Below are 19,294 nucleotides of genomic sequence, written 5' to 3'. Positions count from 1 at the left end.
TGCGTTTTTGGTGGCCCCGGGCCACTGGGCCATCGTTAGTGTCGAGCCCTGTCTATAGACAAATGCACTTCCTTAACTTATCTACACGTACAGCTAAACAACTGTATAAGTTGTTATTTTCCCGTACAGATATTTTCGCAAATCAGGAGGTCACGGACATATTCACGAGATGTTGCTTTTTGCGAATAAACACCAAGGCTATCGGAAGAGCACAATTACCCTGGAGCATGGTAACATTTTCATATGTTGTTCAAATCATGGTCCAGCAGTTTTTCGCAAAGTTCACAAAAATTACACCCTCGTGAAAATAACAGCTCGTACAGCAATGGCAAGATAGAACACACCCTGGAAAAGTGCTTCTCGAGAAAAGAGGCTTTGAAGTTTAGATCTATAGTGCTAAAAAGTGCTAAGTCCCATCAAGCTGTGCTGCGTGCAATGAATGGGACAAGAGACAGGATATAAAACTCTAAAGAAACCACAGGGAATTGAACATGGCATTGAGTCAGAATTTGCATGCCATACCAGCACAATCTATTCTCATGACTAACACTCATTTAAAAGGCAGTAGCATCATCCTTTCATTTTCTCTTTTAATAGATGAAAGTGATGAGTGTTTAGAGGTTTCTAAAAAAATAATACAGGATGTAAGATATACATGTATGTAATCAAACTGTTTGACAAAAAGTGTTCCAGAAAAGCTGCAAACCCCTCCTGCCCCCACAATTTAGCCCCCACTTACATTATTTCATGATCCAAAACTAATGTACAAGTATAAACTGTTATTTTCGCAAGTCAATTTTCATGAATTTCTCAAATCTCAGTTGGATCTGTCTCCATGCGCTATAGGTATTGGCGCATTTACATTAACGTTGACATCAGTTTGCGAAACAACATCTCGCGAAAATGCCTATGACCTCCTCGTTCGCGAAGACATCTGTACGCGAAAATAACAGAGTATACAGTAAGAATTGTGTACGAAATTGCCCTTTGAGAGAGAACAAGGAAAAGTAGAAATTACGCGGTGCGTAATATATGTCCCTGCTGGAAATAGCATTTAGTAGCAAAATGTACAATATAGGTAAAAACTCAAGGTCAAAGGTCCCAGAAGTCAAAGGTCAAAATTCTGTGTAGAAGTTTTGAAGCCCTCACCTATAGTGCCATCACTTAAAGCAAACGGAATCGAAATCGGGTTAGAAATAGCGAAGGAGTAGCATTTTGTAGCCAATGTACGATATAGGTCAAAAATCAAGGTCAAAGGTCAAAGGTCAAAATTCTGTGTAGAAGTTTTGAAGCCCTCACCTAGTGCCATCACATAAAGCAAACGGAATCGAAATTGGGTTAGAAATGGCGAAGGAGTAGCATTTTGTACCAAAATGTACAATACAGGTCAAAAATCAAGGTCAAAGGTCAAAGAAGTCAAAGGTCAAAATTCTGTGTAGACGTTTTGAAGCCCTCACCTAGTGCCATCACATAAAGTAAACGGAATCGAAATTGGGTTAGAAATGGCGAAGGAGTAGCATTTTGTAGCCAATGTACAATATAGGTCAAAAATCAAGGTCAAAGGTCAAAGAAGTCAAAGGTCAAAATTCTGTGTAGAAGTTTTGAAGCCCTCACCTAGTACCATCACATAAAGCAAACGGAAGTGAAATCGGGTTAGAAATGGCGAAGGAGTAGCATTTTGTAGCAAAATGTAAAATACAGGTCAAAAATCAAGGTCAAAGGTCAGAGAAGTCAAAGGTCAAAATTCTGTGTACACGTTTTGAAGCCCTCATCTAGTGCCATCACATAAAGCAAACGGAATCGAAATCGGGTTAGAAATGGCGAAGGAGTAGCATTTTGTAGCAAAATGTACAATATAGGTCAAAAATCAAGGTCAAAGGTCAAAGAAGTCAAAGGTCAAAATTCTGTGTACAAGTTTTGAAGCCCTCACCTAGTGCAATCACATAAAGCAAACAGAATCGAAATCGGGTTAGAAATGGCGAAGGAGTAGCATTTTGAAGCAAAATGTACAATATAGGTCAAAGGTCAAGGTCAAAGGTCACGACTGAAATTCTGTGAAGAAGTTTCAAAGCTCCCATGTAGTGCTATCATATAAAGCAAACAGAATCGAAATTGGCTCATAAATGACAGAGAAGTAGCAAATTGAACATTATGATCACACACGGACGCACACACAGACAGACGGACGGACACACGGACACACACACACGTACGGAGCCCGTTTCAAAGTCCCCTGCTCGAACTCGTTCGGCGGGGACAAAAAAAAGGAAAACTAATCAAGGGAAAGCTAATCAGCTTTTACATCAGACTTACCACTTTCTACTATGGGAATAACTGATAAACAGAAATATTCATCCCACTGAAAGATATGTAAGTTAACCCGTTGAGGACGAGTCCCGAGTATACTCAGGGCAGGTGTCTATGGGAAATGCGTGTTGTGGCAAAATCAGTACGTATGTCCTCAACAGGTTTAAGATGCTATTACAGGTTAATGATTTTGCTCTTGTATGAGAAGTACTGTACAAGTTGTTATTTTCGCGAGGGTTTAATTTTTGCAAATTTCACGAATCACAGTTGGATTGCAAATTTAACAACACATGAAAATGTCTCCATGCACTAGGGTATTAGTGCATTTATGTACGTTAGCATAGGCATCAATTTGCATAAACAACATCTCGCGACAATATGACTTCCTCATATGCAAAAATATCTGCGCGCAAAGATGAAAGTATATACGGTAGTCCTTTTGTTGCTTGCCCCTAGCTACCTTTTGCAGTCAAGACAGATATCTGGTGATTAATGCCCATTTTGGCTCTACCCTTACCAAATCTGCCACACACGAAGCCATGTAGCCATCAAGTGTGCCAGTGATAAACTTACCAAATTGTTGAGACCTTTCAGGAGTAGCTTCACGGATTTGCGTTTGGGGAGGGATACGGGATTGACGATGACGGGAACGCTGTGAGGCTGCAGGGTGGAGATGTAGGTGTTCACGGCCGCCTTGAGACCCGCCAGCTCCTCGGCTTCCATCCCCGGGAAGGAGTCGGGGATGCGGCCTGTCGCCAGGGCCTGGACCCACATAAACACCTCGGCCCTCGAGGAGCACGTCTTACACAGGAAGTCTGAGTTGAAAAGAGCCAAACAAGCAAAAAAAAAAAAATCGCGATGAAAATGCACAAATAAGGCAATACACTATATTCAACGCTAAAAAAAAGAATAATAGAAGACAACAGTAAAATCGAAATTTTTTGAATGTACGAAACATTTGTGATTTTCACGAGGAGCTAAGATTCATGAAAATAAAATGCATGCGATGAAAGGTGAAAGTTAGGGTTTGGAGACGTCAGGGTACATAACAAAGGGTCACATGTCATCTCCTCAACACAAAAATAACTTTGACATTGAAGAAAATGGTTAATACAGCAGTGTTACCTTGTAACTTTATGTGACCCTGCATCACAAAACCATCAAAAAGTCACCATACATGGATTTCTAGTATAGGGCAGATTCTGAGATGTATTACTGAATTCAAATGGACTCTCCTAACCTATACTAATATTGGAAAGAAAGCCCACACTCTGGAAAGTGTGAAGTGAGAAAAGAGGCTCTGAAGTACAAGGTCTATTCAAGCGCTTAATCTTTACCATACTGTGCTAGCTATGCGATTAATGAAAAAAAAAAAACTGGTGCAAACAACAATGAAGGGATTATCAGATTAAGCTGAAATTGAGCATGCTTCATTAACACATTATGTAGATAATTAATGCCGGCTTTCAAAGCAGTAGAATGATTCTTTCCAAAGTTATTGGAATTAAATTGAAGAGTATGGACAGGATTTTTATGAAATGAAAAGAGGACTCTATCAGATACACCTAATCACACTTTAGTCTATTTTACCAAAAGGAGTTCGAGAAAAACTGCTAAAAACACAATTTCCCGTTCATTTTATGATCCAAAATTTTCATATAATGTAAAAGAAGACTTGCGCTTTAAGAAATTATGAAAAGCTCAAGATTGGCTGGGTTGACCATTTCACCTATTTTCAGCCCTTAACACAAAATCAGTGCATGTGACTTTTTGTTGGTTTTGTGATGCACGGTCATATATGGATATGATGAAGCAATAAGTAAAGGCATTTTCAGTTCATACATGCAAGTCAAAAGAGTATGAAGAAATGAATGAGCTCCAGAAAGCAAACAAGTGGCGACTGACCTGTTTCATCCTCACTTTTGGTTGAACTCGACATCCTGCGCGAACGGGAACGGGAACGGGAACGGGAACGGGAACGTGAACGTGATCTTGAGCGTCTTGCGCGTGATGACTTAATACCACGCCGTTTGAACCACTGTCGGCGACCACACAGAAATGAAAGTGAAAAAAAAAATCATGACAGAGTGTGAGAGGGAGATACGTTGTACGGGGTGTATCTGTACAGAGATGTGAACCTCTTTAAAGGGCTGAAGAAAGGTTCCCTATAGACTGGGCATACTGAAAATCCACGCCCTACACCAATCAAAATAAAAGAGCTCTGGTCGATGATGACCCCTACATGGTCAGTCACCTGCATTATCCACACACTTTGATCATTAAAATCACAATAATATATAACGGCTTACTGTACATTACTATATAACGCCTAAAATAGATCCTTGTCATTTGATTGGTTGTTTGACATTGATCATTCGTCCCATTTCACTTTGACGTCATCATCCGTGCAATTGAGGCTCCATTTACCATGCAATTTCGAATTCATATGATTTGCTCCATTGCACACACGTCAAAAGCCCCGCACACTATGCGTGTAAAACACTTGCGTTTGCAGTGTGAGTATGCGACAGCGCGCTACCGTAAAGCGCTCAGTGAGCACTCTCTCGGTCTCAGATTCTCTCCTGTTTTTAAAGAAATAAAACATCAAATGACAAGGATCTAATTCAGGCATTACCAAAAAAGTAAAAAAAAAAAAATGTTTTTAATTCGTGCAATGGACAGAATATTTCATTCCGTGAAAGATGAAATATTTGATCCATTCAACTCAGCTGTGCCTCATTGAATGGATCATTTCATCATTCACCTCATGAAATATTCTGTCCATTGCACTCATAAACATTCATTATTTGTATATTACTGTTGTAACTTTCATAATCTTCCTTCTTTTAGTTTCCATCTGTCTCTTACCAATATGACTACTATTAAGATTTAATAGTTTCATTTAGCATCATTATGAATCATCACGATCATCATCGCTGCTATCATCAGTTACATTTGAATCAGATGTTGTATTAATAGCAACAATTGCAAACATTAGATCTGTGAGGGTAATGATTACGTAATGATAGTGTACATAATGCCAACTGCTCGCATATTTGTCACAGTTGTACATTGATTAGAATGTGAATAACTGGAATGGAAGTAGACCATCTTTCTTTGAATGAACACTTTCATGTTTCTGGTGAAAGACTTTCTTTCATCATGAAACAAAAATCAGAAGAAAACGAATGCACAATATTTGCATAATATGTGTACTGAACAGTGTGTGGATGTTTATTTGGGTGTCAGTAGTATACTACAAATACAAAGTGAACACTAGCTCTAAACATCAAATTTCATTTTTCTCCCCCCCCCCCCCCCCCCAAAAAAAAAAAAAAAAAACTTTCTTGAGACTAGTTCTTGGTGTAAAAAGTGAGTACCGGAAATGTGTTTTTGCATGGCCTCCTTACCAGATAAGTTATGTTTGTGCCCAAATTTTTGAGAAAAATCTATGTCACACAGAATTGCTCGCATTGTTCACATTTTGTATATTATGCCGATCCAAATTTTTATATTGGCTGTTTCTATCCCTAACTCACATTTTGTAACTATTTTGAAGCACAATAGATGATGTTTTGTTTCATCTGCAAAACGGTAAATTATGCCTTTAACAAATCACATAAAATATAAATTAAAAGATTTACCATCGAACCACGATCACTTACACCCTCTTCTTCAGCTTCACCTTCAGACGAGTCATCATCTTCATCTTCTTCAGACGAGTCATCAGACGAACTCTCCTGGAGGTATCATTGGGTTAGAATGACAAAAGGGTCATACATGTAGGTTACATATCAGACATGAGACTACACTGTATGTGAGATTGAGAAAAAAACAAACTAAGTAAAACAAATTGTGATTAAAAAAAAATGCCCTGATGTCCTTCATACAATAACACAATCGGGGGGGGGGGGGGGGGGGGGTATGAGGGGAAGGCAAGGCAGGGCAGGGTGCCTGTACTGATAGGCTCATATGACAGTTAATGGGAAAATTTATCTTAAACATGCATCAAGTTTGTTCCATTTATGCAGAAAAATGAGAGGAACTGGGTATTGAAAGTTTGACCAAATTCCCATCAAAAAATGAGAAAGTAATGGAATTTTGGAGGTGTGATCAAATAACAGAAATTGACTACTCTGTGATATAGCATTTGGGCTCTTCCTACTTGCCGTGTATTCAGAATTCCATATTTTTATTCCTGTCACCAATGTCTCATTTTTTTTTTTTTTTTTTTTTGGGGGGGATCTTTTTTGCATGAGGGAGTTCAATTCAATTTCAATTTCAATTCAAATTCAGATGAATTCAAATCATTTTATTTCCATATAAAGTAATACAAAGTAATATACATAGCGCTTACATGAGTACATAACATCAAAAGAAACTTTCAAATACGTAATTTTCAACATAACATGAATACAATTATGATGATATCAACTCTGGTTTGGATAAATAAACAAGTAAGCAATACAATCTTAATCTATAACTTTACATGGAAAAGAGAAATTCACAAGAAAAGCATAGCTTGTAAAATTTGTGAATTACTCTAGAAGGTATGATAGGAAATTTATTGCATTAGAAAATGATTTCTTTTTATTCATTTATTTGATTTTTTATGGAGCCAAAAGATCAAATGGTTGGGAGTTCATATGTGATCTCAGGGAATTGTAAATTTGTGTCTGATCACAGCTTCAAAAAGAAAAAAAATCATAACTACAATGTATCTTAGTCTTCATAATAATAAAAATGATGATGATGATGATGATAATAATAATGATAATAATAATAATAATAATAATAATAATGATAATAATAATAATAATAATAATAATAATAATAATAACAATAATATTTACGTATTATTATTATTATTATTATTATTATTATTATTATTATTATTATCATTATTTTTTATTGGTAATAAACAAAGCATTATGTGTATATGATATAACAACAACAACAAAAATTAGGACTGAGTAAATAGATAAGTTTTCAGCAATGATTTAAACTTATCAACACTTTCATCATTTTGAATATAACGAAAGAGTCTGTTCCAAAGAGATGGAGAAATAACAGAAAAAGCCCTATCACCATATCGGGTGCAGGTGCGGGGACCATGTGATAATTTTGAGAATGGAGGAAGAACGAGGACATTTTTGCTGCTGGGAATTTTTTGTCCCTTACCTCTGAGTCGGTGGGAAGAAGGCCTGCTGCCTTGTATGCACTCACATCTCCAACACATTCTAACTCCATGGAATCAATAACCTCATCCTGGTGGACAAACGCACACAAAAAAAGTTATCTCTTGCGACATCCAATTCATGACAGTTGTCAAAAAACGACCATACACAAAACTCTTCCACATACGAACAGCACATGGGAAATTCCACAAACTATTGCGATACCACGGGCAATGTTGGTAGAGTGCTACACCCTATGCTGACACTTGTTAAACACTGCAAACGCCATAGCCGTACAAAGCATATCAAAATTGCCAACACTCAGATTGTTACACTTGAGGAAATTATAAACATTGAACTGTGCCTATGCTATCACAGATGGTTTTGAAACAGTCACCATCTCAGTGTAAACTTGTATAAGCTGACCTTAATTGGCAGAGGAGACTGAAGACAAATCTTATTTTTTTTATCAAACATTTGAGGTTAAATTTGTTTGTTTGTTTGTTTTGTTTTAATTAACAATTAAAAAAAAACACTATCAGCTTCAGGGCTGTTTTTCAGTGAGTCTGTAAATGAGTTTACAGCATATAAAGCAACACAATATGATACAAAACAAACAATGGATCAAAAGATAACATTCACACACCACGAGAATAAACATAATATTTGCCAAAAAACAACAACAACACAGGCTGACTAAACTAAAAAGAATACTACGAGTAGCCATACAGATAGAAAAATAAAGAACATAATCATACCATATCATAAATCATGTTAGGTTAAATCATGTGAATGGACAGAGCCGGAAAAAGAAAGAATCTAATACCCCATTTATACTGCTAGCAGGTTTCAGAGCCTCCTTGAGGAGGTTCGAAAACCCACTCTGAAAAAGCAGCCTCTTGTCTGTATACTGCTCGCCAAAAGCAGACCCTAGCAGGCCCTAGCAGGCCCAACCTTCTCCTCCCCTCTGATTTATGGCGCGGGCTTTTGAGTGACAGTGTGCAAGTTGAAATGCTTTCTGCAGAGGGGATTGGTCGAGATGGCAGGGTTGTTTATGTAAGCAGGTGATGACCTTCAGCAATTACCTCCGGGTCGGCCAAAAAGCGGCTTCTCGAACCCCATTTGCGTTTATACTGCAGTCGAACCTCCTCGAGCCTGCTATAGCGGGTTCTGAAACCTCCCTCCGTAGGAGGTTCCAGAACCCGACCCGACCCGACCCGACCTGATCGGATCGCCTTTTCTGAATTCTGTCAGTTTATACTAAGCTGAAAGCCTGCTCGAAGCGGCTACAGGGGGTTTCAAAACCCCCTTTTTCGTTAGTATAAACGGGGTATAAGACTATTCAAACAAGAGACCCGGGGGTCTCGACTTTTACCCAAGAACATTGTAAACTTGGGGGGGGGGGGGGAGGGGTGGGAGGTGGGCTGCTTTATTTGGGATCTGGGGACATGAGGTCCATTTGCATATTCCATCGCACTGGTAAAAATACCTACCAAGTACACTGTACTTACAAAGTTTTGACTTTGCACTTAAAAAAACAACCGAAACTTAAAGGTACTTCTTACCACTGGGATCAGTGATTTAAAAGATGTTCGAGTCATCACGTTTGATGCATATGTGTACATGTGGTCAGTTGTATCACAAAACATCCTACCACAAAAAATTGTACAATAAAACCTATGTAAACACATACAGTAAGAAGATATCACTATCTTACTCCATAAACCATAACTGTAGACAATTTAGTATACAAAACATTTCAGTTGTATTGTTCACATTTCATATATTCAACAATACTTAACATTGATTACACTCGTTTGAAAAACATTTTCACATTGGTTGTTTCTATCCCTAACTCATATTTTAGTACTATTTGAAGCACTAAAGCAGGGTTTTTGTTTCATCTGCAAATGGTAAATAATGCCTTTAGAGCTCGTATCACTTCTGCTTCTAGAGAAGAATAGTATTGGTTATTCCTTAATTTGGGAGGTATGGGCCTCCTGGGGCCCCCAAGGAAAGCATGGTGCCCATTCAAACACTTTGGCCCGAATTCACAAAGGTGGTACAAATGAAATCATGGTTTAAACCATGGACAAAAACCATGGAGCGCCAAGTGTCGCATTGAATATTTCGTTACAAAATCAGTCATTTCATCGAGGAAATGATTATTTTGTAACAAAATGACAACATTTTGTAACTAAATGAACATTTCGTCCTCGAAATGATAATTTCGTCAACGAAACAGTCATTTTGTCAACGAAATGACTGATTTCGTAATGAAATATTCCATGCGACACTTGGCGCTCCATGGTTTTTGTCCATGGTTTAAACCATGGTTTCATTTGTACCACCTTCGGGAATTCAGGCCTTTGAGATCTTATCCCCTTAGGAATGCTACTTGCCAAGTTTAGTGGAAATTCATCACGGTTTTTCAAGAAGATGAAAATTAACAATGTAGGCCTGCATTTGGACCCCTTCCCAGGGTGCCAAGGGGGGCATCCCTGATTCCGCCACAAACAAACTTGAAACTACAATCAATCTACTAACTCATAATATCAACTTAGCTCTATCACTTCTGGTTTCAGAGAAGAACAAGATTTGTAAAGATCCCTTTATAATTGGGGGAGGGGGGCCCTGTGTCCCCTGGGGGCCCCTCAGGTGGGGCATGGTGCCCATTATGAGCAAATTGAAATCCTATCCCCCTAGGCTTGCTATCTACTAAGTTTGGTGAGTCTTCGGCACAGGTGAGCTAACACAATGTAAAAAAAAAAAAAAAAATTGGTGGTATCCATGGTGTCCTGAGCTGTTTTGAGCTCAGTTAAACTACACTGAGTAGACAATGTGCTAACAGTGGTTTGGAAAATTAATGCCTCACTATACACCATGTGCGCACAAGTGCAAAACATACACAATTTTCATGAACAACCGAAGTTTGACTGGTGTGCGTAACTACACTGTACTCGGAGGGCAATTAGTTACCATGACAACAGACATAGCTATGGCAGACTCATGAACAGACACATGCAGGCAGAACATCAATATAGTGCCATTTTTTCCCTTTCAATTTTGGTTGGAATTTTGATTGTCAGTGATGTAAAAAAAAAAATAATGGGTGTATAAATTGGATGTGCATAGAAAACAGATCATTGCGGGAATGTAAGTATGTCTGATTACACGAGAGAGAGTGAATCACTTGAAAATTTGTGTGCCGAAATAAACTCTTGGCGAATACAGCATGAACTTTGTTTCAATTTTGTTTCTGATGATGCAGTATATATATATATATATATATATATATATATATATATATATATATATATATATATATATATACGTATGTACAGTGTATAAGTATAATTATGTATATGTATATGTATATATATATAAATATACATATATATATATATATATATACATATACCCATACAGCTGTATATGTTTATACACACATGAACAAAATACAACTGGTACGTTTCAGATTAAAAACAAACACAAGAAAAAATATATTCACAGTACTGTATGTCCAAAAAAAAAATTACAACTGGACCCTCTGCAATAATATCTTTAAAAATAGTGAATCAATCCAAATACAAATTCAGGGTATGAAACTATAACTCATTGGCCACATCTTAGAGAAAACCCCATTCGATTTGCTTCAGTGGTCAAAGAGATATGAGGAATTTTGTATGTAGAGGATGTCAAGATTCTCTTCCCTCCAAGTTCTGTCTATTGTATTCACACACAAAAGCATCAAAGTGCCAAGAATCAGACTCATGACATGTTTCACATCTTTTCACATTTCTCTGTGACCGCTCAACCAAATTGAATGGGATTTTCTGCAAAATAGAGCTTTTTAAGATTTTAAGATATTTTTTTTAGACAGTTTAATCATATTGGGTGTTGTCAATGTGAAAATTTGATTGTAATTTTTTGGGGGGACATACAGTACATATGATATCCATACCCAATTTTCTACATAGCCGCTCTGTTCTTGAACTTGAATCGAGGACCATAGAGAGCTACCCTGCTGCAAAGCATCTGCTCTGTCATCTAAATCCTCTAGCATATCGCTCGACTGCATAACAAAACATCGACATTCATATTTTTGTTGCAACTGACTGACAAATTGCCCTACATCGACGTCAACCAGTTGCAATAAAAACGAACACGAAGCAAGAAAAATTCATCAACTTGAATTCGTGTTTTTGGTTTCGAGTATACACGATAATCATCTGTCTGTCTTGCCCTTCTTTCCCACTCTCCCAAGCAGCGTTCACTGTTGCTCTTGTCTGTCTGTCCAGAGACTCCAACCCGAAGCACCTTCTGATCTGGAGATTCTCCCGCCTGACACCCCTAGCAAACAGGAGACTCCAAGTTGATGTGTGTGAAGCGCGAAATTCCTGGGGTTCTAGATGCTCTCTGGTGCTATCTAAGGCTTATTTTTTCAACATACAATAGCAATAAGTAGGAAATTCTTTCCAACAGGAGAGACAGAGCCAGGGCGGGAGAAATTAAATCTCAAGCGGGAGAACGGGAGATTTTGCAAAAATGGGTTTTCGGCAGGAGATCTCCTGTCGAAAACGGGAGAGTTGGAGTCTCTGTCTGTCTGTCTGTCTGTATCTATTAATTCATCCATCTAAATATCTGTTTACTGTCAACTGTAATATCTCTCCATCCGCCATTCTACCTACTGTATATCTTTCTATCCACCCATCTACATGTATCTACTACACCTACGATATAATGCATATCATTATTTTGACTTTTACTGATTAAAATGAATAGCAGGCTGTTTATCATTGAAAAAGTGTCACCAACAATTTTCATTGACAAAATGATGAAAGGTTGAAAAATAAAGAAATACATGAGAAAGTTTTAAAATAGAATACATAAGAAATGTAAATTGATACCCATTTTTTTTTCTTTTTTTTTTGGTGTGCATTCTATCATAATTCCCAACAGTCTCCAAACAAAATAAAAAAACTAAAAAGAAATAAAGCCTGAAGTTTTATTCAATGATAAAGCCAAACTCTAATTTCATGCATAAATTAGCATAATTAATCAATATAAATTAAAATGGTAAGATTTACTGAAATTTACGTGTACAGCCCTTTAGATTGCATCACGAGTGACTTGCGTGCTAATTTTCATTGCTATCGCATAATTTGCGTCCAAGATCTTAAGGGGGCCATAATGCCCCCCTCCGTAATGGAAGGTTTCAATTACCCTGGGAGCATCAGGGTTTAGAGTGCCAGTGTGACATTTTCTTGAAAGAAACAAATCAAATTACAGCTCCCACATTTGACGAGTGAATCACAGCATTTGTGGAAAGCACTACCAGGGACGCTTTTAAAGCAAAAATGAATCTGTTTCACAGGAAGAGAGCTTTCCCAAGTTGGAGTAGCTACCGACTTTAAAGGGAAGTTCACCCATTGCAGGCTTCATCTATTCTCACCTTGTCTGCACAAAAATAAAGGTCTTCTGATAATGAATAAGCTTCTCCATCATCAGCAGGACTTACTACCTTCTTCTTCTTCTTCATCTTCATCTTCTTTTTCCCAAGCTGCAACAGAGAGGACAGATTAAATCATACAAAATGTTGATGTTCAAAACATAGCAGTTCACTTTTCAAAACATCCCGTAGAAATGATGGTTCCACGACATTTGCTCCTGTGACAATTACTCCCATGAAATATACTTGCACGCTAATGCAAACATAAATTCTACCCATAAAACATAACTCTAATCCTAATCCTAATCCTCACATCAAATGGAATCTAATACCCTATTGTAACTCTAGCCCTAAGTCCCTGAGGAAAGTAAGACAGGAGTAACTGTGGAAGGAGCAAATGTTGTGTCACCTGGAAATGACAAGCAGCATATCCTGGAAGATCTGATAAAATAAGGACACAAAGATAATTTCCTGCCATTTGAGAGAAAGTATAGCATCTACTGTATATGAGAACATGCATCACAAAACCAACAAAATGTCACACCTCTCAGGCCCCCCCCCCCCCACTTTTTTGCAGGCGTTTGTTTTTGAGCTGAAGGCTCTTTTATTTTTTTTGCTTGTCAGCTGAAGAAACTTGGAAGTTTGGAATGAGAAAGATGCACTGAAGACTTTTTTTTTTCTTCTTTTCTTTTTGCTTGTCAGCTGAAGAAACCGAGAAGGGACACAAGAAGGCCTTTGTTTGTTTTTTTTGCTTGTAATCTCATGAAACCCGGATGTGCCCCCACACCCCCTTTTGAAATGTGGCGCTGGCCGTGTATACTTCTGCTGTTGCACAACGTGGGTAGACTCTGCCCCCACAGGCCCTATATCAGTCCATACAGCCCTCTATCTCCATATGTTACTCTTTTCTTCTGGTGACAGGTTAAAGGGACTGTACAGTACTGGTTGAGGTGGGGATTCATGTTTTGAACATTCCTAAGTGAGATAATGAGAAACCTTTTACGAAATATGAAAGAGCATGTAATTTTAAGAAGGATTCAACGTTTATTTGATGAAAATTGGTTTTCAAATGGCTGAGATATCCAAAAAAGTGATGATAATAAAAGGCGTCAAAAGGGGCCTGAGCTTTCGATCCTAGCAGAATCTTCGTCAGAGGCAAAATGAAATAAAAGGCAACAGGCCATGCCTTTATTAGGATCTCTTTGTTTCACATTGTTCTTGGATATCTCGGCCATTTCAAAACCGATTTTCATCAAATAAACTTCTGATACCCCTTAGAATTGCATGCTCTTTGACATCTCATCGAGTAGTTTCTGAATATCTTGCAAAACGTTAAAAGCTAAATCCTCACCTCAACCAGAACTATACACACCCTTTAAAACAGCTTTCAATCACTTTGGCCCAGTTCTCTTCAGAACCACAAAAGTAAAAAAAAAAAACATTCTTTCTACGTCACAACAAAAATGTGGAAGGAAGCGAACATGCGGCGATCATGTCATCCTCATTCCCTGGAATCATCAACCTTCAGGTATCTGTTTTGGTCGTATTTGACTAAAATAATTGAACAGCACCAGTCCTGCAAACTCTCTCACCTGCTTTTCTTCACTTTCTTCGAGCAATGCCTCTCTAGCTGGGGCAGGCTCTTTTCTTGCCTGCATTCTCGGCATCTAGGGTTTAAAAGAACAGAGAAAATGTACACCAGTACATGCCAAAGGATTAAAAAAAGCCTTCAAAAATCCATTAAAATCCCCAGATCACTGCCAAAATTTTACCATCTGTTCCTTGTGCCATCATCATTTTTTCCCTGCAAGTTTATGTCAATTCCGTTAACAACTTTTTGAGTTATTTTGTAAACAAAAAAAACCCCAAAAACCAAACAAACAAACCAACCAACCAATACCAAAGATAACGTTATACACATAACTTCCCTCCTTTGGGGAGATCACAGTAATAACTGATATGATTCATAATGAATAAAATCCACTTCGTGGAGTGTTCTAGACTCGGAGGGAAAGGTTATGAGAATGGCAGAAAATACAGAAACGAAAACATAGACAATAAAAAAAAGACATAAAAAGTGACAATTTTAGACCTCTTTGGAAGGAATCTGATGGAGGGCAATTTATTCTTCTGAACTGAAAGTAAGTTATTTTATAAGGTGGAACCCGCATGGGCAAAAGCTTGTATGCCCCAGGATGTTGTAAATTTTGGAATTACATGTAAGAAGGCCAAAGTTGGGTGAGCATAGAGATGTAGCAGAGGTATGCTTTTGAGATACCCTGTACCTTTGTAAAGCAAACCACATACAGTAAAGGTGTGATGTACACTATACAAGTGTTACTGGGATGGGGTGTGCTGTTTGTGTTCATCAGTGTTGTTCTCAGGTTTTTTATGAGTGTCAGTATTAATAATTTCTCAGCATTAACCCTAACCAGGCTAGGCTTTTGGCCTGTTCTGTGGCCGGAGGAGAGTGATTCAACTCCCCCCATTGATTGCACAATCGCCCTAAAAATTGGCACATACATTAATACTTGTAACGTAATCCACCGATTAAACTATTAAAAGAAAAAAAAATCATTTTTTATATCTTATACTAATAAATATGTGTGAAATAATAAATCTTGCTCTAATAATTCAGAAAATGAAGCTAATGGCATCCTAAATTTTGGTGACATTATTCCTTGTAGCATTCGAAACAATGTACTTGAAAAAAAAACTGGTATCAAATTTAATTTCTTATGTATTCTATTGTTTTCATGAATTTCTTATGTATTCTCTGTTTTTCGACTTTTTTGCCATTTTTTCAAACAAAATTTATTACAGAACCTATCTTAAGCACAATTATTCTAAAACTAATTTATTCAGTGATTGAAAGTGAAAATAATCACATCTTTGTGAAAAGGTGAGAAAACTCTATTTGCATAGACTTTGTACACAAAATCATGTTTTTGAGCCATTTTTGTTCTGACAAGCATGTATAAAAGGTCGTGCAGGATCGTAGCTGTATGTCCGATTTTTGTGAAAATGGTGTCATAGGATGTGCAAGACTTGAAAGTAAAAAGTCAGTGAGCGGCGCGGTCAAAAAAAGTTGTGCGGCAGAATGGTCGCGGAAAATGTCCAGTTGAGCGTGGAGGGCTCGACAAAAACAAATTATGATGTAAAAAAAATGCCCTGATGTCACAGGGAGTTTGCTTCATACAAAAACACAATCGGGGGGGGGGGGGGGGGGGGGAGGGGCAGGGCAGGGTGCCTTTACTGATTGGCTCATATGACAGTTAAAGGGAAAATCTATCCTAAACATCCATCAAGTTTGTTCGATTAATGCAGACAAATGAGAGGAACTGGGTATTGAAAGTTTGACCGAAATCCCATTAAAAATAAGAAGTAATGGAATTTTGAAGGTGTGATCAAATAACAGAAATTGACTACTCTGTGATATAGCATTTGGGTTCTTCCTACTTTCCATGTTTTCAGAATTCCATTATTTTTTTCTGTTACTGATGTCTGACGTTTATAATATTTTCTTTTTTTATGCAGGAGTTGTAGATACATATTCTCAGCAATCGCATAGGGGTGCATGATTGGAAATTTTCTGCATTAGAAAATTATTTCTTTTTATTCATTTATTTGATTTTTTATGGAGCACAGAGAATATATGTGACCGTGCACCTCAAAACGAACATAAAGTCGCACACACTGATTTTGCGTGAGGACTGAAAATAAGTGAAATGGGGCAACCTAGCCGAACTTGACTTTTTCATATTTTCTGAAAGAGCGGGTCTTCTTTTACATTATGGTAAAATTTGGTATCATAAAACGGGCGGGAAAGTGTGCTTTTTTAGCAGTTTATCTCGAACATTTTTGGGAGAATAGTGTGATTAGGTGTGTCTTTAGAATCCCTTTTTCATTTCTGAAAAACCTTGTCCACACTCTTCACTTTCAACTCTAATAACTTTTGAAAGGATGGTGCTACTGCTTTGAAAGTTGGCATTGGTTATTGACAGAATGTGTTAATGAGGCATGCTTAATTTCATTTTAATCTGATAATCCCTTCATTGTTGTCACTTTGGTGGTTTACTTCCTGTTTTTTGTCCCATTCATCGCACAGCCAGCAGGGTTTGGTAAAGATTAAGCGCTTGAATAGACACTGTTCTTCAGAGCCTCTTTTCTCAGTTCACACTTTTCCCGAGTTTGTGCTTTCTTTCCAATATTTAGATAGGATAGGAGAGTCCATTTGATTTGAATTATACATCATTTTAAAGCTTAAAGTCTGCTCTTTCAGAATATGGTCTTACCTACAAATTTATGTCTGGCGACTTTTTGTTTGTTTTGAGGTGCAGTGTCACATATGGTTTGGAGTTCATATGTAATCTCAGAGAATTGCTAATTTGTGTTTGATCACAGCTTCAAAAAGAGAAAAAAAAAATCAAAACTATCATAGTCTTGATCAAAATTTGCTCAAACTTTCACTGTCCTGTCTGTCAATTTTTTGTTTTCTTGCTTCCATTTACATAAAGTAAAGAATTTTCAGGGTTGTTTTCCCTTGAAGGCCAACTTACTCTTGACACAATTTCATTGAGGTACAGTAATCTTAATGGCCTGTCATAGTCTAATTGTGACCTGCCATGTCAAAAGAATCGGAAAGTCGCTGATTCGTGAAGCAAGAGAAACAAGTTTGAAGTCAGATCATCAGAATTGGTCAAAACCATTGACATTCTGTTTTTGACATGATTTTTTAGTCTAATCTTTCATCTTTCATCTGCCAAAAATCTGAAGCTAAATGATCAAAGGAAAGGCAAGAAATTCGTATTTTTCTGGGCCATGATTTCCTGAGCTTAAACGGAGCAGAAACGTGTCTGAAGATTTGGATTTAGCGCCACAGATAAACTCGGCCCCCAGCAATGAGGGAGTGATCTTATTGGTCAGTGCGTTGCATCCTGCATGGTCACTTATTGGTTGTGCGTATGAACCTCTGGCGCTAAGCTTGAATGAAAATACCGGAGGTTGCTAAGAGCATACCTTCTATTGTCAAGAGGCGAAAACTGTCTTACCTCCCCGTGATCATAATTGCATTCGAAGAAAAACTTTGAAGCCAGTTTTCTCGAATCACAGATTTATTTTGGTGGAACCAGCATGGGCAAAAGCTTGTATGCCTCAGGATGTTGTACATTTTGGAATTAAGGAGGCCAAAGTTGGGTGAGCATAGAGATCTAGCAGAGGTATGCTTTTGAGATACACTGTACCTCTGTAAAGCAAACCACATACAGCACAGGTGTGATGTACACTATACAAGTGTTACTGGGATGGGGTGTGCTGTTTGTGTTCATCAGTGTTGTTCTCAGGGTTTAGACAAGTGTCAGTATTAATAATTTCTCAGCATTAAGAAAAAATATTGCAAACTACAGCCGATTCAAAAAATTGACTTTGAAATGGCTGAGGTATCAAAGAACAAAGCTAAATAAAGTGGTCCTAATAAAAGGTGGGTTCCACTTTTAACCAGTCTCTTTGTTTCTGGATATCACAGCTGTTTCAAAACCAGTTTTCATCAAATAAACTTTGAATTCCTCTTCGAATTGCACACTCTGTTAAATATTTCATGTAAGTGGTTCTTAATTATCTCACAAAATGTTAAAATCTGAATCCCTATCTCAATTTAATTGATGCGATCCCTCTAGCAGCTTACGGGGATATTGTTCTTGCAAGCTCCACCTACATACACTCTCACCTCCTCTTCTGCTTCTGCTTCATAAGAACAAAGAACAAAGTCATCATAACTCTCATCAGGACTGACTATCTTCGTTTTCTTCTTGAGCTGCAAAACAAAGAGGCATTTCACCATATAAAAAATTAGTAATACTAATGATAATAACAATGACAATTGCATTTATATGGCACTTTATGTGGGTGGGTGTAGAAAAGCAAACTTGTTCTATTTATGCAAGGAACGGTAGAAGACACAATAGCATAATGACGATGCAAAACCAAAACAGTATCAAAAAGAAGAAGGAAAAAAAAATGTGATGCAGTGATGCAATAATTAACTAGAAATAATTTCTCTGCCATAATGCATGGTTCTCCTATTAATAGGTCTATAGTACTATGTCTTGACAATGTGTGATGACAGTCTCACATAATTGGCAAAATAGTAAAATGACAGGTTTGTCACAAGTTGCTATCAACAGTTTTCCGAGTTTCTGATATCTTAGAGACAGATCCATTCCACATTTTTTTTTTTTAATTATCCTGACAACGGAAGAATGCAACTGCCATCCTCACTTTCTTCATATTTCATTCACCAACAGGAGTTGGACTGTTTTCCAGTCTTTTTGTTTCAGTGTTTTTTTCAACTGAGATATAA

The 19,294-nt window shown here is 37.6% G+C and overlaps 1 protein-coding gene across 1 annotated transcript; it reads right to left on the bottom strand.

The window, feature by feature from the left end:
- Positions 1 to 3,428: 3,428 nt before the first annotated feature.
- Positions 3,429 to 14,770, bottom strand: LOC139729960 (uncharacterized). Its single transcript, XM_071640878.1, has 6 exons — positions 14,529 to 14,770; positions 12,940 to 13,047; positions 7,489 to 7,575; positions 5,973 to 6,047; positions 4,213 to 4,345; positions 3,429 to 3,451 (listed from the first exon to the last, which is right to left on the bottom strand). Exons 1-6 carry the CDS (start codon positions 14,601 to 14,603, stop codon positions 3,429 to 3,431), a joined length of 501 nt encoding a protein of 166 aa, XP_071496979.1. The 5' UTR covers positions 14,604 to 14,770.
- Positions 14,771 to 19,294: the final 4,524 nt, after the last annotated feature.

Source organism: Diadema antillarum, unplaced genomic scaffold, assembly GCF_040938485.1.
Source record: "Diadema antillarum isolate AM-2024a unplaced genomic scaffold, OU_Dant_1.0 seq00000275_RagTag, whole genome shotgun sequence".
Classification (NCBI taxonomy): Eukaryota; Metazoa; Echinodermata; class Echinoidea; order Diadematoida; family Diadematidae; genus Diadema; species Diadema antillarum.
Note: the sequence above shows the minus strand (reverse complement) of the source record. Positions and strands in the feature narration are given on the sequence as shown.